Here is a 17553-nt window from a genome sequence, read left to right as displayed (position 1 = left end):
ATCATCACTGGAGAAGCAGCCTGTTCTCCTTGTCGAGCCTCCTCCCTTATGGAAATGTTGTGCGCCGTTTTGCAAAAACAAATCTTTCACTTTGCACCAGCTAGGCAAATAGCAGTATGACTGCAGCACTCTCAATAATAAATTGTGCTGCAAGAATAGTTCTACAACTTTGTTAGTACCCGGAAATCTTCTGTTACTGAAGTAGGTCTCTGACAGCTATGTGTGTCATTAGAGGCAGCTTGTAATTGTATAATTCCATGCGATTTACAGATGCATTTTTACTTCTACTCCAGGCAGGTAATGCCCTCACTTTAGCTGTAGTATGCTTCCAGCTCTTTTTCTCCAGTCTGTGATTTACTGCGTAAGCAGATACATCTCTTAACTGAAGAGCTTACAAATTAGAAAGGTATATTTTAGTTCAAACAGTACTTTTCAGGATTGATTCTTACTTCAGAGTTTACTTAACCTCTAACACTAAGACGAATGGAAATTCACTACTAACTCTCAATATATATTTCAACAGCTAGTTTTCCCTCATGGTTAAATGAATGATTCAAATGAATGGAGGTGAATTGACTATTACAGGCCAACAGCTATGTATGAAAATTTACTCTGTTAATATTCTCTATCTAACTCTGAAAAAAAAACCTACAAAAATGAGTACAGGATGAGCATGCGAGCTGGAGATAGAACCTAAAACTTGATAGACCCCTTAATTACTAATATACTGAATGACTCTCATACCTACAAATGAATGTCTAACATGTTTTTGCAGCTCATTTGCCTTTATAAGCATTTTTAAGGGTACAGCTGTGAAAAATGTATCTCCAGAAATTTGCAGAAGTGACATCCTGTTACTGATCCTATATGAAGAAGAAATGTTCCTGGTGCGTTAGTTACCAGAGAAGACACCCTACAGCCTGGCAGTATGATGATATTTCTGTACATCAGCCAGGCAAAACTCAGGCAATATACAGAGAGACTTCTCCAGTAGTAACCGGGCTCCTCACCTCAAAGAGTGTTGCTCTTTGCTTGCTTTAGGACAAAAACCAACCCACCTTAACTAGACGTAAGTAAGTTCTTCTGATAACAGGATTTATAGAAGGTTTCAAAGTGAAGGTTTAGAAACCATTAAAATTGTACAGCCACACGTGACAACAAGAAGCCCTCTCACTCAGATATATATCAGATATATATCTATTTGGTTTAGGAGACTGTCATCCCATGCCTGTATCAAATAGGTTGGGTTGTCTGTGACACTCAGTGGTTCATACAGAGAGGTAACGTGGCCTCTGAATTCTTGTTTCCACAAACTCACAAGAAAAGTAGTAAACTGGTAGCTTTTACATTTGGGTAATTTGGTATGACAAGAAGAGATGCATTAGGAAGCACCCGTTCTTCTGAGAATTAATCTAGCCCGACAGAACATAGGCAGCAGCATTGAGCTTCAATCACAACTTCAGTTTGATGCATTTTTTTTGTTTTCTAAATGAGACAGCAGTACACAGCTGGAACAAAATATCCTAGAATTTTTCTTATTCTACATCATTATTTTATTCATGTTACTGTCATGTATATGTGAGCATTAACATTTATATTCCTTAAACAAAATAGAATTTTGAAGAGGATAATAGCTTTCAGTTTTGGAAATGAATGTAAGGCTTCACTGAAGTTGAATTATAAAATGTGCTTTTGAACAGGGAAGAGAAGAGCGTTTGCTTTATGAAGCTAACTCTATAGTGATCCTTTAACAAAGTTTTGTTTTATACACTTAAACCATAGAATCATTTAGGTTCATCTAAGATGCTTTATACTGAATGTTATTTTTTAATGCCATATAAAAGTATTTATCTAAAATCAAAGATGCTGATTTTGCTCAGAACACTTGATTGTAGCCTGAAATCTTTGTGGTATGGCTTTGTTTTTACGTTTTCCATTCTGAAACGAGAGTTTTCCCCTTGCTGTGATATACCTATGATATACTCAACATTCAACAGTAATGAAACTTAATGACTGGTACTTTACATAAACAACAAGCTGTTTCAGTTAATGAAACTGACTTTTTGAAACACTTCTTCAATTGCAGATAGGTCTAAGAAATCACTGCTTTGAAGGGTATGCTGGAAGAAAGTGTTTCTTTAGGAAGCTGCATGCTTTCACACTTACATATGTTTCTGATTCTTTCAGCAATGAGTGTAAAGCTTGTGCTTTTGGCTCCACCGTGGAGCTACCAATTGTAACTGCAACTGCACTGTTGACATCATGCGACTTGAATCCTATTTAAAACTTAAATGTCTTCATATTACTATCTCTAGCCTGCTGATTTGTTCTATAACTTCAGACAGTCACGAGACATTTTCAAAGCATATGGTGTTCTATCATGAAATAGTTAGGAAGAGTAGACAGACTGCTAAACTATCAAAAGAAATAATTATAAGTTACTTCATTTTGGAGATTTTATTTCGAAATACAAATAGGATGAAAACTTTTTTTTTAAATTCTCAGGTAAGCATCCATTTTCTTACTTCGCTATCCATCAAGCAAATTCTTACTCTTTAACTTTCTGAAGTTCTTTAACATCCTCATCAATTTGCTATGCTTATGAACTTTAGGTAGTCATATAAATGTGCTTCCTACCTAAACCATCTCAGGTACATATCTCAAAATTGGTCTGCTTTGGTGAAGCTTTTGGATGTTGTTGTCATCTTGAAAACTTGTATAGTATATGTTTCATGTTTCATATTCTGCCATGTCTACATTAGCTTTGGCTTTTAAATTCTACTGCTGTCTTCCACAAAGGGAATAACCTTTTTTTTTTTTTTTTACATGCCCTTAAGGAAAAAAAAAATCAAAAAAAATAAGCTCAGTGCAGTTTGAAATATAACAAGATGATCACACATACTGGAATGTCACATAATATTCATCTCCTAGTATTCCATCAAATAAGGACATAGCACAGTTCACGTTAGATTCATTATGTTTTAGACACGAGTACTTGGAATGATGGTTATTACTTTTAGGACATGCTTTGTGTGCATCAATCCATCTGTCTGATGCAGATTTCTGTGTGTGGACTAATTTGGAAGGGTGACTAACCAAGCTGGTCCAGGGTCGTCATATTTTGTAATAGATTTTTCTGTTCCAAAATATTGGCAACTCATTCCTGAGTCACTTTATCTATTTCTAGTTTTCAGAGTTTTAAGCATCCTGTGACCATGTCATATTAATAAATAAAATGTGTGTGATGTTGAATTCTATTGTACTTCAGGCACCCTCTTAATAAAGGAGGATCTCTGATGCATGATTTTCAGAAACTTATTGGCATGTAAAATTCTGTTGAACTTCTTTGGAAGTTTGGTCATGAAAAACGGCGTTCCAGCCAGGAAAAAAAAAAAAAAAAGGCATTCAAGACCTTTATTAACCCAGGAGTTTTCTGGGGTGGATTTTCCCCAATCATATGTAGAATTTTCATATGTTTGAATTTATTGTGATATGTACTGAGGAACTTTTAGATTTTTCAGCCCATCATCAATGCTCTTATACAGCCATACTGGCCAAAACACTCAGGCATGCTGCAAATCATCTGGGGATATACAGCTTGCTCCCTACAAAAAATACACAAAAAAATCTTAAGACCAAATTTGTCTTCCTATTTTGGACCTTTGCTCTGAATCATCTGAAGAAGAAATAGCAGGTTTTTGTGACTTAATGCATAGAAGCAGCTGGATTGCTTCCCTTAAAAGGCAGTCTGACCCAATTCCAGCTTGGTTTCATTTGGGCAGAAACAATATTTCTGTTTCTGTACTTTGCCTGCTTCATCTTCTGTTCTTTTCCTTTAGCAGCTGACTTGTCAAAGAGACTAAGCCATCAGCAGTTTGAATTGTAAGCGTTTTCAAAAGGATCCGGTTTTGAAATACTAATTCTTAAAAGAACAAAACAATTGGAAAACTAGGTAATACAATGCACCTGGCCCTCGTGGAGCCTCGTGGAGGAGGGGAGTACATAATTTAGAGAGTTTTAGACTTCTTCAAAACACTAAGTAAGAAGGGATGAGAAGTGTTAGTCAAATAGATAAATCAAGTCAACTGAGCCCCTCCAGCAGGAAGGGATCCCTGGATCTTTCAAGTGAGATCTGTGCTACTGCACATAATGACAATGCATTTTCCTAATTGTAAAGTTGGTAAAATATTTTTAAAACAAATTAAGTAGCTTTCCTCTAATGATTAATGGAATTTTAGTCTAAGAGGTGAAATTTTGCTCTCAAACTTCAAGATTTTTTTTCCTGAACTTTTTATATATGATCTTCTCCCAAACAGTACTTAACTCAGTGTCACTTTCGTAATTGTAGTCCTCAAGGTCATCTAGCTCTTCCTATATAAAATTCTAATCTTCTCTATTGATGATGACTCTTAAAATGTCATTAGCATGCACCTACTTTTGTACTAAGATCACTGGCAAAATATTCAACAGATTTTTCACAAAGACCAGTGCTTGACCAGCCTCTACAAGAGCTGAATTTTAAATAGTGAAGATAGAATTATATATAAAAAATGGGAAATATATCTAAATTATAATCTGGAATAGTGCATATCCCCCAAAGACATAAGGTATATTTCTCAGTCAACTTGACTGAGTACAGTCAGAAGTTCAATAATGTAGTTGAAGGAAAAACAAAATACCAAATAACTCATACCAATAACGAAAAGTGCTTCTAAATAGAGTTCTGTGTATATGTGTCATCTCTTTTCTTTCGTAATAACATTTAATAGGGGATATTGGTTAATTTTTTTCTCTGTACAGAACCTCTGTACAGCAGAAATTTTTCATGCTGAAATTAAAATTAACTTGTGCTAGGAATAATATTTTGAGTGATGTGAGGCTGACCGAAGACTGATGGTGTACTTAGTTATTAATCACCAAACCCAGATAATTTTGGTTGTTGTCCTTTCCCTTTTAAAGATTTTTTCCCATTGTCTTCTGCACTGACAAAATAAACTTATTACTAAACAGGTATGTGCAGTCTTTCTGAAAATTATGTGTAACACAAGTGCATCTATAACTATACCTATGCACTTACGTTTGTAAAATCTACCATGAAAACTCTTCACAGTAGTAAAAGCACTCTCTCTACAAGCTACTTGTGAGCATCTCCTCTAAAACATGCTTCTGTGTTATGATTTTAGGATAGGTTTCAGAAAAAGGTGTTCAAACAGGTATGTTTAAGCAGCTTTTTAAGTGCTAATGCATAAACATGGTCAATAATTGCATATTAAATGTTATTGAAACCCAACTAAATGAGGGCTATTGTAAAATAGGAAAGAATCTTTCTTGTGAAAGAACAAGGTGTTCGTTACAAAACAGATTTGTGTTCATAGTGAGGACAGGACCTTAGTTACAGTGACCTCAGTCAGCAATAACATGATAACTGATGTAAGGAGGGGTAGTTGACTTGCACACAATGGCAGTTCCATCTTCACTCAAAACCACACATAAGCAGTGCTCAGAAAACTCTTTAAACACTGTGGGATTTTTTCCTGTCTTTTCATCGATAAAATTTGTGCCTCTTTGCGAGATATGAGTATGTGTCATTGTTATTCATGGAAACTGTCAGGCTTTTTAACTCCGTTGAGAAACATGAAGGGTGAATGACAGATGGGGACCGTTATCTTGGCAAAGAAGTTCTCTGCTAGCAGAATGCTGTGGTAAGAGACCTGAAAGAAAGAAGAGATGATAATTTCACTTGTTCTTGTATCTAAAAGGCATCTGAAAAGAGTCTGAGATGCCATGGTATTTAGACTTCTGTCTATTTGGGCTGATACTGTCTTCAGTCTTGTTGATAGAAGCCAAGTGGTCTTGAAAAGGTTAAAACACATAAATTAGGCTTAATACCACTAATGCCAACTGCTCTCATTGTTTACCAAGGGCTGGAAAGAATTTAGTGCAGGAGTGATAGACTGAGATATGAGTTTTATGATTTTATAAGAAACTTCAATATCCCTACCTATTGCTGAGTTGTGGCAACTCTTTATCTTGGTATGTACTTTGTATGATGTGCTTTCACATGCCCATTGTATGCTCTTTGTGTTGGTGACCTTTATCAGTTTTGTGCCTGTGTCAGAATAATTAGCTCTGATATTTTACATGTACATTCATGAAGTCCCTATGCCCTTCATGCAAACTCATTTAAAACACAGGAAGGAAATAGCTGAAAAACACTGCTCAGCTAAGTATGTGTGAATGGGCACACAGGTGAGCAGGGGAGGAAGGCTGAGGGCCTTTCTGATTGCCAAAAGAAAAGTAATTTGGGGTTAAACAAAGCCTTTATTTAGATAATTGCTTTGAATTTAATCTTAAAATATCTTAGGGTTTTTTTTTTTGTTATTCTGAAGTTAGAAAGTTCCTTACAATGTTCATGCTTTTTTTTTGTTTGCTTGCTTGCTTGTTGTTTGTTCTTTTTTTTTTTAAACCAATCCATTTATTTCTATATCAATGCAACTTCTGGTTGTTTTTTTTTTTGAGTAGAATCTACAGTTTCAGCAGAAAGCTTTTTCCTATTTTTTCTCCTTGTTCTAGTATATATAAAATTGCAATTGCACTGGGAAAAGTGCTAGAGAATTTTGGATTTACTGCTTGACAGACCAGTTCATTAGTCACTTTGTAAAAAGCTCTTAACATTAGCTGTTCTTAACTTTAGTGATGATTTTTTTTCCCAAAATCCATTTGGCTCTTAGCTATTTTTATCTGTGAACAAGGAATGATCCTTCTGATATTGTATTAAGTGACTAAAATTAGCTCCTCAAGGTGTGGAAGGCCCTCTATATCCTAGTTATTAAAAAATGCTTCCTCTAAATGAGAGGGAAAAAAAAAAAAATCTGAGCTATATTTACTAAGATCAAGGCATTACCATGGAACAACAGGTCTGTTTAGAGTATGTTAGCTTTTTTTTAAAAAAAACAACAAATGTTTGTCAAGCTGCATGAACAAATACTCTTTCATTGCCTGTAGCCTGATTCACTTCTCATTTGTACCAAAGTGCTGTAGCTAAAATGAAGTTGTTCTTATTCTCCCTTTGAGGAAAACTTCAAGCCAGATACATGTGTTCAAGAGCCTTAACTCTGAAAGGAAAGGACAGGACAGAATGCTTATTGATTCACATTAGGGATGCACAGGATGTTATTGGCTTTCCCCATGTACATTTCAGTGTTGTCTAAGGACTATCGGCTATCAAGTTAAGTTAGTGCAGACCTAGCACCTGGTGCTGCTTCTAGCTACTTGGAGGCAAAACAAGATTTAGAAATATACAGTAATCTGGGTGTTTCAAAACATTAGATTATTGGGTATTTTCACACTAGAAATTGTCAGCTCTCATGAAGTTTCATAAAAGGGATAAACATGTGCTCATGGAGATGCCCACACATGTATTAAAATTGTCCCTGCCCTCTGTTTCTTGATAGCTATTATCATGTCTCTTATTCAGGGTGTGAGGAGAAAAAAACACCTCTGTGCCTTTACATTCAGGGCTACTTATATTAATGTAACTTTTTTTTTAACATCTGATAGCCATTAATACTCTATTTTCTCACCCTTATGCTAATGTAAAACTGATTGAAATGATTGGTTTTGGTTCAAAATTTTCAATAAGCTTTTAATGAAACTTTTGTTAATTTTCATTTCCTTCATAATATCTGGTGATATCTGTATTTCTTACGTTTGATCCTTTAATGTATTCTGAGTTCTACTTCTGTTGAATATCCTGTGAGCCTGAATGAAATCTGAGACTGAAAAGACAACTTGTGATGTATGAACTGTAATAGCCAAAAAAGTCTTTTAGTTCTCTTGAGGGGTTTTGGAAATGTGGAGAACAACTTCCATGAAAAATACTAAATTTCCAGTTAGAAAGACTGGACTGTTAATCAATCTGAAGCGTAACTATTATTGTGAAGATACTAGTAAGCAATTTTCTGGGTGGTCTTCTAGTCCCTTATGGTTTACCTTCAGTTGGTTTATCTCTGGTCTTTAACGTTTCTATATAAAATGTCAAATTTGTTAATCGTTTAAAAGTGGAATAATCTCTCACTAATACCCCTTACAAAAGTACTTTCTAAAATAAACTATTTCTCTTGAGGCTCATTTCTTTCAGCATTTATTTCCTTGAATATATTGGAATCAATATTGCAAATCACATTTACACAGTTCATCAGAAACCACTGACTTTGACAATTGTAATTTTAGATAAAATAACCTTTTCTACTTAATGATGGAGCAATACATAGTCTTTAAATAAAATTATGTAATTGCTGGGTTGCACCCAGAGTATATAAAATCATAATCTTGCCTTCTGTGGCATTGTTGATGCCTCTCTATGGTACATGATGGAGTTCAGTGTATTGCTGTCTTCTAATAATGCAGTATAAATGTGCCTCTTCTTACTTGCTTCATGCTTTTATATGTATTTATACTAGTAAGTTGCACTGGTGGACCTGGAGCTCTCAGCATTATGATCTTCATTAGAACTATTTTTGATGATTTCCTCTTCAAATTGGAATAAAATATTTACATAGCATTTGTTGTCCTAGGTATACTTCACAGAAATGAATATTCAGTTGTTGGTGAGTTATGGAAATACTACGTTATTAGCATTGTACTGTTAGTACCATACCAACGTTTTAGTTTGCTCATGAGTACCAAGTGGTATCTTGATCTCTGACAAAGTGGAGATATGAAAAGGTGTAGACCATTTGTGTTTGAAGCTATGTGAGGTCTCTGTCCAAGCCATAAGCCTTCATGAAACCCCCGAGATGTGTGATGTACCCTAGGTAGTGACACACAGGCATGGTGGGGAGCTTGGGGCATGTAGTGCTCAGCTGGCTGGGGGTGCTTGTAGGATGACAGAGAAGCTACAGCCTGGGGCATTCTCATCCATTCTGCCTTTTAATAAGGTTACCTGAAAGAAACGGGTCACAGTGCTTTGTCTCGGAGAGAACTGTCTCTCCAAGAGAGCAGCCCAGAACAAAACTGGGAGTAAATGAGCAAGTGAGCACTGTGGAGCTCCTTCTAGCTCAACCCCCCTCTCCTGCTCATCTGTGTAGACATCTCCAAAGTTTGCTGGTGATGCCTCTAGCAAGAAGTTAGAACTGAAGGTGACATCTGCTACCATTTGAAATATCCTCCACATTTTACAAATTTGGTGAGACTTTCAGTCTTGTTAAGGAAGCTTTCCAAAACATACTGCTTCATTTTCAGTGATATAAAGCTATGTTATATTGACCTGGATCTGGTTATGTGATGAGAGTGCAAAGGCCCTGTGTATTACCATACAAAGGAAACTCTTGGATGTGAAAAGAGTAATGTTGACGTGAGCCCGTACTAGATATTTGGAAAGTGTACAGGAAGTTCTCTGAAACTGATGAAAGAGAAGATCTAAAAGGAAGATTTTTGAAAAAGATTAATGTTTTTCCTAGCTAACAAAGAGCTGAGTTTGTTCTGTTCTTGTAAAGCTGATATATTACTTCTGTTTGTTGAAGAAGATGATCTAAAAAAAGGCAACTTTGGTTCATCCAACTTCCTGCAAATGACATGTTCCTACGCCTTATTTAGGTCCAAATTACTGTGGATTTTTGTGAAAGGAAGAATGAGAAAATATTTTTCCTGACATCAGTGTTTTATGATTACTGAGCTATTTAGAAATATTTGACATTGTACTGATTTTCTGTCTCAAAATAAACTTTTCTGATTACCCTTACATTTCAGTGATTTCTTTTGTGAATCTGCAGCTTGTGAGGTAACTGGCAAAAAGTCTGATCTAACAGCATTTTTGTTTGCTTTCTTGAGTTTATAATGGCACAGCAACAATGAAGCAGCAATCATCCATCATCCAGCTAGTCAAACAGAATAAAGATTTGAAAGTGGAAATAATTCATGGCCTTAGGATTACTCATTTAAGTTCTATATGACTTTTACTGGAGCAATAGCTTTGCTTTGGAATTTGAAGTTTAAAAAAAGTGTGGAAGTGAAGTTTCAAACTTTAATTTAAACAAATTAAAGTTTGAAAACAAACTTTAGAATTCTGGAATAGGAATGACACAATTTTCTAAATGCCAAAGATTTTTAGGTGCATTTACCCAAAAGACTTCATATCATTTAGTTCATTTCACCGCTATTAATCTTCCGATTTAAGGTGATGGAAATTTAAGTGTACTATGACTGGAAAATCTCCACCAGATTTAAAAAAAAAAAAAAAAGAGCTTTTCTGATTTATAATAATTATGATTTTAATAAATGTTTGCAGTATACTTCTTAAGTAATATTTTTTCTGGCTCCATGAAATATTGCTAAACATTGTAACTTAAAAAATACAGGTCATGATCCAAAAATCTTGATAAAAGAAACTTCTCTTGTGTTTTCCTCTGGGGAGTGAATTTTTGTATTTCCTCTATGAGTAGGAGGTCTCCCAGCTTTCCCTTTCAGCAGAAATTCTTAGTTAAGTTTGAGAACAAGTTTGATTCTAAGAAAAACCTAACAAAGGAGATTTAAAAAAATATTTCCACAGTTAGCAGCGGCACAAATATGTGGTGATGGTTTTGAAACTTGATGGCAAAAATGGTGACAGAGGAGGCCTAAATAACTTAGAAACAGAAGGTCAATAAAAAACTGTTAAATGTGTTGTTATTTCTAGCCAAAGTCTATATATAAATGATCGTTTCAGGTTTTGAGGAAAATACATTGATACTTTCCTCTGCAGGACACATTGAAAATACATGTTCTCTGTGGGAGCTTGGAGGATCTTGGATTTTGAACTTTTATAAAAGTTCTTCCCCTACACATTGAATTTCCATTTCTATTTCTAGTATGCTTGCCTTTCCCTGGAGGATTTGGTCAAGCTTTAACGATACTTAGACAGGGTCTGATGTGCTGTGAGAGACCCTTGGAGGTCAGAGGATGAAAGCCATGATAAAAGTGTGTCAGTGCCCTAAATATCAGAATCACTGACTGCTTCAGATCTGGGTTATACTAGTAGAACAGACCTCTTTGCTCCTCATCTTGCCTTTGAAAGTGTTTTGCAATACTACGGTTTGTCTCTAGCTAAGCAGATTGAAATAAATATGGGAACAAACCTGTCATTTCACATCCTGAGTTACCTGGAGGTAAATACTGTAATCAAAACAAACTCCCATTCCATTACCTTTATTCACTCTTTTATATGGTGATGTTACAGACTGTTAATCATCATTTTACTGGATTCATTCTTTGTTTACAGTACATCAACCTCTGCTGTTTGTAACAGGCAACATGAAGATGGGTACTTTATCTTTCATGTGAGTGCAGAACTTGGCTCCTGCAAGCTACGCACTGAAGAGTGGCTTTCTTGCATAGAGTATTGATTAGCTGTGAGCTGAAGTTTCTTTTGAGTAACTCTATATGTAAAGCTGTGATCTCAAAAAATTTACTTTGCATGTTGTCTGAGTTCACCTTCTAGCTTTGAGATGCATATCCAAAAAGCTTCTCGTATTCATCTCACTTGATAGCTCTCATCCCTACTCGGGTGCATTGCAGTCTGCTCTGATTTTTGCTCCTAGGTTGTATCAGAAGTCTAGGTGGAGGTTTTGACTGAGGAGGACCTGTAGGAATAGATAGGAAAATATGTCCCCAGAATATGTGCCAAGGTGTGCAGACTTTCATAATACACCTCTATCATTCTTTTTCATATATGGTTGGAGATTTCAAACAGCAAATACTTCAAGTCTTGAAGGTATTCCACCTGAAGGAGCCATATATTCCGCAGCTTTACTACAGATTCTTCTAGGTGAACATACCTTGCCGTGATGTTTGGCTAAAGCTTCTAACTCAAACAATGAAGTTTGCTGTTGTTGTTTTCTTTCTTTGTTTTGTCCTTTAAACTGGCTTAGCATCTTAGCTTAGCAAAAATCAGCAATTCTTATTAGGGCTAGGTGGTTTACAATTGTGTGAAAAAAAAATATATGCTGAAAAACATGCCTTTATTCTTTACAAAGCAGACCTGAATTTGTGAGTTGTGGACTACAGCCATTACAAAATCATCCTCAGGTTTCAGGAAATTAAATTGAATTTCCTCTCCTGAGAGTGAACGTGAATGTTTGCATTCGTTTTTATCTCCAGAGAGGGACTTAACTAGCATGCTGTGGAATTCCAGCGTGCAATATCTCCTAAGTCTTTCCTGCCACTAGTGCTTCTTTTTCTATAAAATTATTATATGATCTTACGGCAATTATTTCTATACTTAGGGTGGTTTTAGCTATTATGCTTTTCACAAGGACTAAAAGAACTTCAGTGTTGAATCCCTTCAGACAAAAAGGCAGCTGATTCAAAATCTTCTATATGCTAGGTAAGTTCTCTAGCCTTGGATGACTAGCTAAAAGTTAAGTGGAATTTCTGACCAGATCAATGCTCTTTGGGTTTGTGAATACTTCTAGTCTTTTGATGGATACAGGTCTAGAATACCAAACCAAATTTTTTAAATTTTGGTTGAACTCAATACCATGATGTCCTTCCTTATAGAATGGCAAGAGTGAAAGGAAAATAGTGAAGTATGTACTGTATCACTAGGACAGTAGAGCAAAATTTTGCATGTGGTGCTGGTCTAAGCAAGACTAGTTTATGTTGGTCTTGCAGCTCTTGAGGGTGAGTGCAAAATTGTGTGGAACCTACTGAGAGAATAAAGTATCAATGGCTCACTATTAAATGTGGGTGGATACCTTTTGCAAAGCTCTGCAAGGCTCTGTCCTGGATATGAATCTGCTAAAGCTCATGCTAATGGTCTGGATTACAGACTAGATATTATTTTTATTAAATTTGTATATGACAGCAGAAGATAGGTTTAAACACGAAGTGCTTTTGTCAAACTGAAGAGAGATTCTGGAAGAAAAGTGATAATATTCAACAGAGTCAGTGCAAAAGGGAGCTGTGTTTGCCCACAGGAACAATGAATGAGGAGGGAGTTAGTTCAAGGAAAACATAACCAACCGGAGCTTAAAGAGTATCACCAACTGGTCATTAGGTAACAGCATAACGCTGCTGCAAACAAAGCATCCATTCCACATGTAAGCATGAAAAAAAGAGCCCACACTGTGACACACACAATTATCCTTCTTTTCTTACAAATACTTATAAGGTCTCAAGTGGTGTATTATGCCCGGCTTTGGACATTGCACTTCAAGAGAGAGAAATCAGTTGAAGACAGTCCTGATGAAAGCAGTAAGAGACATCAGCTGTTGAGATGTCCTGGGCTGTTTATGGAACAGTGTGTCAAAAGGTGGGCTTTAGCTACTTAAAGACTGAGGGGAATACTCTTTTATCCTCAGCAGGTAATGTAGTAGCCTGAAATCACAGCAAGGAAGATTCAGGTTAAACATGAGGGAAAAGTTTGTAACTGCAAGTCAGAACAGATTGCCTGAGGAGGCTGTAGTGGTGCTGTCGCCGGAGGACTTCACAATGAGTTAGACCAACGCTTGTTAGCAATGACAGAGGTGCAGCAGATCGTGCCTTGGGGCAGCGCCGTGGAGGAGATGACCTCGCAAGGTCCCTTCCAGTCCTACTTTTCTGTGGAGAGCATTATGCTGCTCCCTCCCACCCCACCTTCGGCATTCAGTCTTCTGTTCCTCCCACAAGCTTTCCTTTATCTCCAGCTACACTCCTAAAAATAAGCTTCAGCTGCCTCTCCTATTGTATTATGCATGTGTAGGAAAGGTTTTCTGCATGAGGCGGTTCTGTGGACGGCCCCGATCGATCTCACCCACGATAAGGGCAGCACTACTTCCCACCCTGTGTAGGGATGCGCTTCGGATGCAGGACGAAGGTTCTCACTGTAGGATTTAGCCCTAGACATTCAGGAATGCTTTAAGCCATCAACAAAAACATGGGCCGTAGTTGGCAGTTTTTATACAGAAAAAAAGGCATTTAGATACACCTTTATTTTACGATATGGGTTATAAGCATATTCCCGCTACAACAGGGTGCATATTTTCCCACTGCGTGAGGTGATGAAGCTGAAAGGGCACTCACTAGGTCCGAGCGAGCTTAACCCGAGCGTCTTCCTGTTTTGCCTAGCGGAGTTAGTTGGGGTAGAGAGGAGGCAGTGTGGCTTCAGGGCGGGCAGCCCAACTCCGACCGGCAGCCCAAACGTGCCTGACCAACACACCGGGCAGCGGCTACGCCGCTTCCACCACCTGCGGGGCTGCCCCCGGTGCGGAGCCCCCGCGTTTCACGCAGCGCCGAGGCGGGCGGACCGCAACGGGAATCGCAAGCCCCGTCCCCGCTGTGCTGGGCGGCGGCACCAGCTCCGGTACCGGGGGGGGCCCCGCTGGCCCGGGATAGCGGGGAGCGGCGGGGCGGGACCGCTGCTGCCCGCCCCCGGTCCGGCCCGGCCGGTGCACGTGGTGGGGGGGCCGAGCCGAGCCGCCCCCTGACTGCCCGCCTCCCCCCGGCGGAGCGGAGGGCTGTGCCGCCGCGCCGGCCTCTGCGCGCCGCTTTTTTATTTATTTATTTTTTTTCCGTTTTAACCCTTGCTTAGCAAATTACGCGTGATGAGCTCATGATGCCGCGCCCCCCCCCCTCCAGCCCCCCCCCGAACCCCCCCCGCCCCGTGTGCCCGGGCGGCAGGAGGGGGACGTGAGGCGGGCGGCTCCGCGCCTTCTTAGCGCTCCCGCGGTACCCGGGAGCTAGGCGGGCCGGCTGGCCGGTCCTCGTATAACCATCACCGTTTTACCTCTTCTATCGTTTTATCGCTCGGTGTCGGGCCGCCTGCCGCTCCATGAGCTCCCGAGGGGGCGACGGGGGGGGGGGGAGCAGCGGCCGCCAGCCCCGACCCCAGCCCCGCCCGGGCAGGGGGCGGGCGGGCGTGAGGCGGGCGAAGTTTCTCCGCCACACCGGGCCCCTGCGAGGGGCGGTGGGAAGGGAAGGACGTGGCGCCGGGGAAGCTGCCGCCGCCGCCGCCGCCAGGGCAGCCCGGCTTTGGCCATGAAGAGGAAACAGAAGCGGTTTCTGCAAATGACGCTGCTCTTCAGCGCGGCTCTCATTTTCCTGCCCGACATCGGCCTCTGGGCTCTCTACAAGGAGAAGCACCTGGTGAAGCCCGCCGAGCCCGCCGAGCCGCAGGTAGGAGCTGCCCCTCGCCCCCCGCTGCGGGGTTTTTGGGGGGTCCGGGAGCGACGGGTGGCTCCGCACGGGCTGCTGGTGGCACGGACGGAGCGAAGGGAGAAAGTTGTGGGCGAGGGAATTCGCCCGCCGGCTGGCCCCGGGTGGCCCCGGTGTCCAGGCACGGCCGCCGGCTGTGAAATTGGGAAGATGCGGGATTTTGGGAGCCTCGGGGGTCAGCCCGGCGGGTACTGGGCTCTGGGGTCCCGCGGGTTTCCCGACGAAGTGGAGTTCCTGCCGCAACTTTCAGGGGTCTGCTCGGCTGTGCCGCTCCGTGAGCTGCTCTGTGCCGCTAAAACTGCTCGTAATCCTCCCAGTTCACCGACCACCTCCAGCCTCTCTTTCCTACCCTTCTTACTGAGAACTCCAGAGAAGTGGCTGTCGGTCTTTTTTTCTTTTGAACGTAACTAAAGTGACCTAAAGCGTACCTGTGAGATTGATGGCACAACCAACTTTTAGGTATTTCCAGCTTACAGCCTCCTCGATCACCGTTATTAATAATGTCAACTTACGTCAACTCACAGTTGACATAAGCAAGGTGTGTTTTTTTTTTCCTTTTTTTTTTTTTCCCTGAAGTTATTCTTCGACTCACTGGGCTTATGCATGGCTCATAAATCCCAGTAAGACCTGCATTAAGTGAAGTTTAGTTTTGGGGAGATGTTGTAATGAAGCACTTTAAAACCCCGCCTGCAATTTACCATTTATACACTTACATTTATCTGTGTTCTGCTTAGCAGTGCTATGCTCCTACACCGTAATTGTTGGTGTAATTTAAATATAATATAAATATTTTATAGGTCATTAGTAAGAAATTATGGGATTGTTTGATCTTTTTGTTTGTTTACCACTTGCGTAGCTTTGATGTTGGACTGTGTGAGACAGCATCATGTATCATTTTAGTGTATTAGTAGTCTTAATTTCAAGGGTCATCACCCACGTATATAATGCACTTGCCACATACTAACTGTATTTAAGTCAGTTCCTTCAACTGAACAGTAACACATTTGATTCTTTTTTAATATAGCTATCCATTATGGAAGTTATTCCTCCAAAGTGTCATCAGTTTAGTTAATGAAATATGCTGAATGGAAGATACCCTAATTACCACAGGAGGAATTTGAAGCTTACTCTATCTTTCCAAGGGTTTTAAAATGCAGTAGATGTCAGGTGCTAGACTGTAGTTGGAAATAATTCCTGCTGAAAGAAAATTATACATGATCATAAGTGTCTGTCATTAGTTTACAAGGTGCATACTGTAGTCTTTGCAGTTTCTGATTTACTTTATGATTTAGGAAAGCTGAAGTGTTCAGTGCAAATGATGATTTCCATGTTTGTTGCATGGTTTTTAAAAAGACATATGCCTTGAGATAGGATGAAACTTCATATGTTCAGGACTGAACCCTAAGCAGAGCATGACTGGATAACATTCACGGTGAAATAATGTTAAAAAAAAAAAAAGTGGTTCTGGTTGCAGTAGTTGAAGACCTTGGCAATTAGCAAGCAGCTGAACATATGCGAAGGGCTAGTGAGACTTGCTAATGAGCAAATTTTAAATCCTAAGTTTTCTTAAAGTTTTTTTTTTCCTAGTTCACCCCCGTCCTCCCCACCTGAATGCTAATGGAGCAGTAATGGGTTTGTTTTAATGAGAAAACAAAAAAATTGGCAATGAAACTTTGAACCTTGCAGCTGACTTTAATGTAATTCCACTATCGCTGTCAGAACTGAAGTCGCGTTGGAAATGTCATACCGTGTGAGGATAGCAGGTTGAAGTCGGGCGGCATGATGTAATTATGGTACTTGTGCCTTTTGATGTGTGCATCATAACCCAAAGTGCATGTGAGGAATGAGGTTTGCAGTACAAGTTTTGAGATCAACTGTTTTATATAAAAATAGATTGTAAGAAGATGGTCAATGTACTTCTTTAAGACTATGCTAGAAAAAAGGTAATACTAGAAGAGGTTATGTTAGGTAACTACTATGATAATCTTTCTAACTTTTTGTTGCTGTTGTTGTTCCCCTCTAGAGTTAGCAGGAGATGAATGACTGTGGTTAGTGCTGAAATTCTGGCTTTGCCCTTGAGGTATTCAATTACTCGATATTTAGTGTGACTTAACACAAGTTTAAAGGTCAATCCTACTGAAACTGCAACAGACCTTCGCTATATATACTAAAACTGTGTTAGGTTTCACAAGTATGTAGGTGGAGGCAGAACATGAGATGGTGATGTACAGTGAGGTTGTTCTGGTATGTCATGAGGATGGTAGAGGGTCAGAGCTGGTTTCACCCTCATGAGTAAAATGTGTGCCTAGTAGTATTCTGGTGTTGGCAGTAATGCTTACAAACATGCCATCTCATTTTAATAACAGCTAAACCAATGTAACTGAT

The 17553-nt window shown here is 39.4% G+C and overlaps 1 protein-coding gene across 1 annotated transcript in view; it reads left to right on the top strand.

The window, feature by feature from the left end:
- The first annotated feature begins 14691 nt into the window (after positions 1 to 14691).
- Positions 14692 to 17553, top strand: part of GALNTL6 (polypeptide N-acetylgalactosaminyltransferase like 6) — a 457489-nt gene continuing 454627 nt past the window's right edge. The window contains 1 exon segment of the mRNA XM_040555653.1: positions 14692 to 15129. Coding sequence (XP_040411587.1) covers positions 14992 to 15129 — 138 coding nt within the window. The 5' untranslated portion in view covers positions 14692 to 14991.

Source organism: Cygnus olor, chromosome 4, assembly GCF_009769625.2.
Source record: "Cygnus olor isolate bCygOlo1 chromosome 4, bCygOlo1.pri.v2, whole genome shotgun sequence".
Lineage (NCBI taxonomy): Eukaryota > Metazoa > Chordata > Aves > Anseriformes > Anatidae > Cygnus > Cygnus olor.
This window is presented reverse-complemented; position numbering and strand designations above follow the sequence as displayed.